Source organism: Dromiciops gliroides, chromosome 3, assembly GCF_019393635.1.
Source record: "Dromiciops gliroides isolate mDroGli1 chromosome 3, mDroGli1.pri, whole genome shotgun sequence".
Classification (NCBI taxonomy): Eukaryota; Metazoa; Chordata; class Mammalia; order Microbiotheria; family Microbiotheriidae; genus Dromiciops; species Dromiciops gliroides.
In genome coordinates, this window is record NC_057863.1 from 582,125,228 (window position 1) to 582,134,359 (window position 9,132).

Consider the following 9,132-nt stretch of genomic DNA (forward strand, 5'->3'; position numbering starts at 1 on the left):
TGAACCATTAATTGGGCTTGTGCCTTGTCTCATCCATTAAACTGGGTTTACAGAATAATAAATTTTGAACTAGAAGGGAAATCAAAGAACATCTAGTTAAACCTCTTAGAGTTGCCTAAATGTTTGAATTATTTCTCTACAATCAGATTTGGGGTCTCCCTGTGTTTTTCCATCTAGTTAAAGGCTGGAAAAGAACTTTTTCTACCCATTGTGCTAACTGCTTGCTCACTGTACCCACTCTACTAACCCCACCATCACTATCACCACTACCATCAAAGGATCTCTAGGATCCTATCATTATTCCCTGACCAAATCACCCCTGGTCCTTTCTCCTTAGCATTTTGAGGAGTGCCTCCCTTATGTGCTTGGACTTAACACTGTAGATGATAGGATTGAGAACAGGGGGAACAATCAAATAGACATAGGCAACAAGGGCATGTACAATGGGGGGTGCATGTCTACCAAAGCGGTGGATCATGGACACTCCAATCACTGGGATATAGAAGACCAAAACAGCCAGAATATGGGAAACACAGGTGTTGAGGGCCCGAATCCGTTCTCGAGGAGAGGCCAGACCCATCACTGTATATAAGATGAGTCCATAGGAGAGAACAATTAGCAAGGAATCGATACCCACTGTAGATAGCACTACATAAAGCCCATATAGAATATTGACAGTGATGTCAGCACAGGCCCGCTTCATAACATCGGCATGAAAACAGAATGAATGGGACAGAAAGATTTTTCTAGGGCAGAAGTTCAGCCTCTTGAGCAAGAAGGGGACAGGAAAGAGTGAGACAGTGGCACGGGCCACAATAGCCATTCCAATTCTTCCAATAACATTGTTGGTAAGGACAGATGCATAGCGCAGAGGATTAGAGATGGCCACAAAGCGGTCAAAGGACATGGCCAGCAGCACTGAAGACTCCACAACAGAAAAGGAATGAAGGAAAAACATCTGGACCAAGCAGGCATCAAAGGCTATGTGGCGATAGTCAAACCAAAGCACAGCCAGGGTGGTGGGAAGTGTGCACATAGTAAGACCCAGATCAGTGAGAGCCAACATAGACAGGAAATAATACATGGGCTGGTGCAGACTAGGAGTCCTCCTCACAGCTAGCAGAATTAGGCAGTTGCCTGTGAGAGCCACAGTGTAAATGGAGGAGAAAGGGATGGAGACCCATCTATGCACAGCTTCCAGACCTGGAATGCCAATCAGTAGAAAAGCAGATGGCTGGAAAAAGGAACTGTTGTCATGGGAGTGGAAGAGGGACATCCTTGGAGTGCAATAGGAGATTCTTAAAAGATCACACTTCCTCAGTCTGTCCAGACAGACCTGGAAAGGAGGTAAAATGAAAGTCTATTTTTTTCCCATGGGGATATAGAAGAGGCCCTACATATGTTTCTGAGAATCCAAATATTGGAACTTAGACCCCCCTGGAGTTATAAAGCAGTATTTAAGGGCCTCACAATAGATGACCCCCATCATGCATCTTGGAGTTAATATTTGGAATGCATTCCCTTTTTAGATGACCTAGGCTAGAATTAAAAACTAAGCCAAAAAAGTTTCAAAATGGAATTGGATAAATTTAAGAATGAAAGAAGTCTGATGGTTTCCCAAGAGAAGCTTCCAGGGTTAAGTCAACTTCAGCCTTTAGAAGGCCACATCAGAGAAGGAAACCATGGTTTAGAACAAGCTATCTTGGAGCCCTTGACATACCTAGAGTCTTTGGTTAGGCACTAGGGGCATAGAACTTAGGGATGGACAGAAGTTGGACAGGAGTGGGGGGATTGGTTGCTTCTAGTGGGCTTCAACTCATGGTTTGAGTCTTACAGTCAAAGGATTTCTGAGGCTATGAGGCTTCATTTTCTTTCTGCTGTTATTGGACTTAAGGCAGCTATGAGTAAAGGAATATCCCCTAGGTAATAATAACTCCAGTTTATATAATACTTTAAAGTTTTCAGAGTGTTTTATATGCATTATCTTGTTTGATTCATTATTATGGTCATGTTACAGATGAGGAAACCTGAGAAATTAAGTTAATTGCTCAGGCGTCACACAGATAATAAATCTCTTAGATGAGATTCAAACGCAAGCCTTCCCAATTCCAATTTTAATGCTCTATTTAAAGTTTCACACTTATTTCTAGGAGACAGAGTATAGACCTTCTTTTCTTCCATTTCCTTTCTGTTCTTGTCCCTCCCTAATGATAGGATATCGCCTGTACTGACAGGGATCAAGAACCGATAGTATCATAGTAAGATATACAATGCAAATGGAAAAAATGATAACCATAGGGCAGTTATATGGTGCAGTGGATAAAGAACTGGCTCTGGATTCAGCAGGACCTGAGTTCAAATCTGGCCTCAGACACTTGACACTTTACTAGCTGTGTGACCCTGGGCAAGTCACTTAAACCCTCATTGCCCTGCAAAAAAAAGTGATAACGATAAAGCAATGAAATTAAACAGTACATAAATGATAATGGGCAAGTCTGGCTCCAGAGAAGAGATACTTTCCTTGTTCCTTTGCAGAAATGGATGTCCATAGATGTAGAACATTACATATGTATATTTTTTTTCCTGATGAGTTAATTAGTTCTGCTAGAAATTTCTCCTTATTCCTTTCTCTTTAAGAAAAGAAAAATGTTATAAAGAATGGCTCAACAGGAATGGGGAAGGAGTGGGAGAAATATAGAAGGAAATGCAAATTTTATGTAAGGACAAAAATACCAGTAAAATTTATTTTTTTAAAAAAAGAGAAATATGTGACATTATCTACCTTAGGATTCCTTTTCTGCAAGGTTTCTTACATATGTTCTTCTCTCTTCTCCCTGCAACGGGCTTTAGTTTGGGATCATTGTCTTTTGGCTAGACTAGATGATAAGTTTAATCTTCCAGTCCATTATACACATGCTGCCAGTATAGTCTTCTGGACCACATCTATGTTCACAAAAACCTCAAAGGGATCAGATTGAAAATAAAATAAAATAAAAACCAAAGTTTTATCCTGGGGTTTTAAACCCTCTATATCCTAGTACTATCATGCTTTACTAACCTCCTCATTTTATTTCCCAACAACATTTAATATTCATTGAGCATCTACTAAACACAGAACATTTTGCTAGCTCTAAGAAGATACAAAAATGGAAAATGACACAATCTTGACTTCTATGTTCTTTGTATGTTTTGGTTTCTGTACCTTCATACTACCATTATTCAAACGTGTATCTATGGTTTTCCCATAGTTACCAACCCAGAATTCCACTTATATAAGAGGATAATAGGTCCCCAGGTTGGGGAATGTCCTGCTGTCTTAGTTTTCTCCATTCTTGTACCAGTCACCAAGGCTAGGTTGAAAAACATCTTCAAGTCCATCTATGCCTTAATTCTCCTGATTCAAGGTGGCTCCTGGGACCTGAATCTTTGTATTACCCAAAAATTTGCCTTAGCCCACAATTCTAATTCACTCCCCAGCTCAGAATTTCTCATAACTTGCAAAAGGAAGATAATTTAAATGGGCCATTTCTTGCCCCTCCATTTCCTCCTTCTATCTTCTCCTCACCACATTGGGTAGAGGGAAATAACCTGAGAGGAGCAAAAATATAATGGGGACCCTGGGTGATTCACATTAAGGAATCAATCAAAGGCATCCCTAACTTTAAAGTGTGAATAGTTCACTCTTATATTTGAGCAGAATCATCTTTCTCAACTGAGTGTAGCTTTGGACAAGTCATATAACCCCTTTTGTTCTCAGCTTTCTCATCCATAAAATGACTTGCTAATAATAATTACCTACCTAGGTTATTGTAAAGATTCAATGAGAAAGCAGATATGAGAGTACTATACAAAGTGTATCTATTTTTAGGGTATTATAAATTGTCATCAATTTTGGTATAACTCTTCCCTTCCCTTCGGTTCCTTCTCTTCCTACTTGTACACACCCTCCAGATTCATAGTTACAGTGAGTAAGAAGTAGATATGAAGTAGAGTGAAGAGGAGCTGAGAAGGAAGATCAGCATTATACATTTATCTAAACTCAATCTATAGAGACAGATAACTATCTATCTTATCTATCTCTAAATATCTAATTTCTATTTCTGTTAGATAGACTTTAAAATAACTTTATCGTAGGTCAGATCCCAGCCCATGGTCACTAACCTCAGCTATATAATAATGGTTAGATGCTGCTGTTCATCTTGCCTTATCCAGCCACTTGCACAGCCAAAGATCACCTTTGCTGGTCCCTTATACCTCTGTTAAGGAAAGCTCACCTGGAAACTGCAGTCCCCTAGAGAGCCTATGAATCTCTGAGTAGGTGAGGGCCTCAGAGGAAATGCACTTTGTTTGGCTGAGTCCTTTTGCTATGGATTTTTAGGTGGTGCCTAGGGTGAGATAGGAACTGGCAGGAGAATTTAGGGGACTGCACAGGTGCTAAGGTGGTAAAGAACAGAGGTAAGATGAGAGAAGAGAAAGACTGAGAAAGGAAAGGAAGATGGGTAGAACAAAGGAAGGAGAAAAGGAGGAGGGAGGAGGATAGGAGAGTTTAATACTTAAGAAGGGATAAGGTTAAAGAAGGAGAATAGAGATCAATAAAAAATATAGTACAAATGTATAAGACCAAAAGGCATTCCCTAAATGGATAGGGAACCAAAAAACATGGAGAAACAGTTCTCAAAAGAATTACAAACTACTAACAATCATATGAAATATTGCTCCAAATGACAAATGATAAGAGAAATGCAAATCAAAACAATTCTAATGGTTCCCCTCCCACCTAGCAATTTGGGAAAGATGAAAATGATTTCAATGTTGAAGGGGTTGAGGAAGGAAAAAAAAGGCTAATACCCTATAGGTGAAGTTGTGAATTGGTCTAACCATTCTGGAAAGCAATTTGGAATTATACTAAAAGAAATTTCATATCCTTTGATCCAGAGATCATATAGATAGGCATATAAACAAGGAGGTCAATGATAAAAAAGAAAGTCTCTGTATATACCAAAATATAATATCAACTTAAAAATTGTTTTTGGTAGTGTCAAATAACTAAAAATAAAGCTGGAACTCACTGGGGAAAGACCAAATGAATTGTGTTTCATTAATATAATAGAATATTACTCTGCCATGAGACATGCTAGATATGATCAATACAAAGAAAGAGGGCAAGATTCCTGAACCAGTCACAGTGAAGTAAGCAGAACCAGGAAAATAAAGTATACAATGATTAATACAATATAAATGAAAATAACAGTAATAGCAAACTAATAAAAACTGAATCATGTCACATTATAATAACCATGCTTGGGCCTAAAAAAAGATATTAAAACACACCTTTTGCCTTTCTTGAAATGATTTGCAGTTGGAAAAGAAAAGTTGAAAGGTCAGTCATTCACTTTTGTACATCCAGAGTCATCAGGTCTTCTAACTACAGAGTCAATAAAGGGAGTTAATGCTTTTAAACTAGAAACACAAATGATCAGAAGCAGGCCCCAAAACTCTCACATGGTCACCTAGAATGAAGAATATCAACTTTGTGTATGCTCCATTGGATGGACTCTATTTGCAAATTCAATGTGACTACCACTATTGTTATGGTAACTCAGTTATCTGAATTTAGGAAGAGAAAAGAAAACCCACACATAAGATCTATAGGTCCAAAGGACATTTAATAAACAGATATTATATACCAAACACTTAAGAGGACTAGAAAAATGAGAATGTCCTATGTTCAAATATGCATCAAAATTGAGGTGGTTCTGTGAACAGCTTCCAAGATAGCTTCTGAAATTACCTTTTTGTGCAGAAAAAGTCCCTCCTCTGATCTATGTTATGGATGCTACCTCATTTTCATGGTTCTAAGAAAGTAATTGGTGAGGAGCAAGGTGTTATTTGTTACCTTTGTTTCCAAATCCAGACTTTGGGATTTTTGAGTAGGCCAAAGATGGTAAAGCATATTTCACAGGATGAAAGCTGTACTAGTGTCTATGTGATCAAGGGGAAGAGGGTGTATTTAGTTATCAGTTATAGTCAAGTGTTGAGACATTCAGGGACAATAAAGCCTTTCCTGTACCTCTCACATCTGAATTAGGGTCATTCACTGAAACAAGTTGAAGGAGGGCTCATTGTGTGAGTTCTAGGAAATTTTTTTAAAGATATTTTTATTTATGTCTTTTGTTTTAACACTGCTGACATTTCCACCTATATCGCTCATTCTCTTTCCCAGGGAGATATTTCTTTCAATGAAGAGTTTAAAAAAGAGAGAAAGAAGAACAAAAAATAATAAAAATCAATGGACACATCCCTAAAATCATGTTATATTTAGTATCACAGGGATCTCTGTGTGAATTCTTGGAGTTCTAAGGTGAGGAAGTTTCATTAATTTCTACTCCTCATTTAAATTCCCCCATGTGTTGTTGTTTGTTTTTTTGGTGGGGGGGGGAGGAAGAATCATAGGATTATAATTTCCCCCACACACTTTCTTGACATGGATTAATAAAGGGGATGAGGATGATTACACTTATGATATCAGGTGGCATGAGGGCATTTAATAATGCTCAATCATTAGCATTTATATAGTGGTTATTATGTGTCAGATACTGTGATAAGCATTTTACAAATATCTCATTTGATCCTCCTAACAACTCAGAAGTAACTACCATTATTTTCCCCATTTTACAGATGAGGAAACTGAAGGAAACAGAGGTTAAGTGACTTGCCCAGGGTAACACAGCTAGTAAGTGTCAGAGGCTAGATTTAAACTTAGGTTTTCTTGAAATCAGGTTTGGCACTATATGCACTATGCCACCTAGCTGCCCAGATACTCATCGATAGCAAGACATTCATCAATGAAGTTATAACTTGGGAGGTTGGAGGACATCTTTTTTCATTTGTTTTAGGGGAAAAGGAAACAAAGAAAAAAAAGAAATAAAATTTGTTAAATATAGAGTTACCAGCCAATTAATAGTGACTTGAACTTTCCCCAGGAAATTCTGGTTTTAAGTTGGCTTGCTATTGCTTAGATGAAAGCTTTGAATTGTTTTCTCCAGTGAAGCTCAAAGTACTTCTGATGGAATTACTTATAGCTTTTTTTTTCCTTTGGGAAATGGAAAAAACGGGGAAAGAACACATTTTTATTAAGTGCTTATTATGTGCTAAACTCTATGCTAAGTGATTTACAAATACTATCTCATTTTATCCTCACAACAACCCATTGAAGTAGGTGCTGTTATCCCATTTCTACAGGAAACTGAGGCAGAGATTAAATGACTTACCCACTGTTATACACCTAGTAAGTGACTGAAGCTGCCCCCGAACACAAGTTTTCTTATTCCAGTTCCAGTTCTCTATCCACTGCTTCACCAGGCTGGGATTTTGCACACAAATACCAGCTCAGAATCTATGGTTTGCACTTGTGGGTTTGGCAAGGGAAATCAGCTTCCGATACACAAATAAGATCCAAACATGGGAGGGAAAACCTCAGTTATTAATATAACTATGTGTAAATGTATATATGTATATATACACATATATATATAATATTCCATAATAAGCAATATCAATCCAAATGTATTCTCAAGAGGAAAAATGACACTCAAAGTTATGTAAGTTATTCTAATTATTTCTAATAAGCAAATATATTCTTAGAGATATTTAGGGATTTTATTTATATTTATTTCTAGAGATCTATTTATATTTTTATAGATTTTTATTAAAACATTTTAGGGGCAGCTAGGTGGCACAGTGGATCAAAGCACCGGCTCTGGATTCAGGAGGACCTGAGACAAATCTGGCCTCAGACACTTGATACTTAACTAGCTGTGTGACCCTGGTTTTCCCCTAAAACAAATGAAAAAAGATGTCCTCCACCCTCCCAAGTTATAACTTCATTGATGAATGTCTTGCTATCGATGAGTATCTGGGCAGCTAGGTGGCATAGTGCATATAGTGCCTGGTTTAAGCAAGTCACTTAACCCTCATTGCCCTGCAAAACAAAAACAAAAACAACAACAAAAAAGTTATATATTTATAGAGATAGAAATTTAGATAAGGAAATTGAGGCACAAAGAGTTGGATATTACTGAGCAACAACAAAGGGTATTCTAGGTTCTAGGCTTCCCTTTCAAAGGGTAGTACCCTTCCAAACCCCCTGATTGGCTGTGTTTCTTTACAATCAGCAAATGATCCCCTCCTGAAGTACTGCCTATCAAATTGGAGGCAGACAGAAAGAAGCAACAAGGAAAGGTTGTTTATAAAAGCAGAAGGAGTCCCAAAGGAAAGGGTGGGGAAGAGTAACTTGGGTGGAACTTTGTCAATGGAGGGATATGATCTCCACAACAAGCCTATATTACTATCTCCATTTTACAAATAAATAATTGAGTCTCAGAGAGATTCTGCGACCTGCCCTAGGCCATGAAACTAGTAAACGGTTGAATTGGGATTTAAATCTACATCTTTCCTGATTTTCTGATTCTCATCTTTTCCACTACATCAAGTAATTTCCTCTATGATATTGTCTTGCTGGGAATATATGTTGTGTGAAAATATTTTCCTGTGTAATTAAGAAATCACAGCATGAACCCTCCATGTATGGAGATTTAGCCACCCCATCTCATGCCCCAATCTTTGGCTAGCTGCAGTCCCGCCTGGAAGGCAGGAATTGACCTGATCAACCCGTGCTTCTTCCTACCCCAGTAGCTGCTCTGAGTCACAGTGAGAACTGAGGCCTAGTCTGATGCACTGGGCTGACCAGGCCAAAGTAAACATGGCCAGGAATCAAGCCTAGAATTTTATGACCCTTGATCCCCAGAGACAATGTTTCACTGGGGAAAAAAGAATTCTCTCACAGAAACAAGTGCCTGTGTAGCTCTCATGACCTCATGGGTCTGGCACAGCTCAGGCCAAAGGCCTCGGGGCAAGTTGGTTTAGCTGCAGCAGCTCCCAAGAGGCCTTCTCCTCCAGGAAGTCTTCCTAAACAGAGAACATCCCTATGATTCCCTCCTCCCTATTTCTAGATCAGCTCAGTGCCCAGGACAATCCCTCTATCTTCAGTGCCTGAAGCAAAGGAACCCTTCTGGTTAGAGGGATAGGGGATATGTTCTAGATTGCCCAGTGGACTTAATGTCCTGGTTCAGC

The 9,132-nt window shown here is 38.6% G+C and overlaps 1 protein-coding gene across 1 annotated transcript; it reads right to left on the minus strand.

Annotated features, from left to right (window-relative positions):
- Positions 1-313: 313 nt before the first annotated feature.
- Positions 314-1,276, minus strand: LOC122750509 (olfactory receptor 51I2-like). The gene has a single exon (XM_043997256.1). It carries the CDS (start codon positions 1,274-1,276, stop codon positions 314-316), a length of 963 nt encoding a protein of 320 aa, XP_043853191.1.
- Between the last annotated feature and the right edge of the window lie 7,856 nt (positions 1,277-9,132).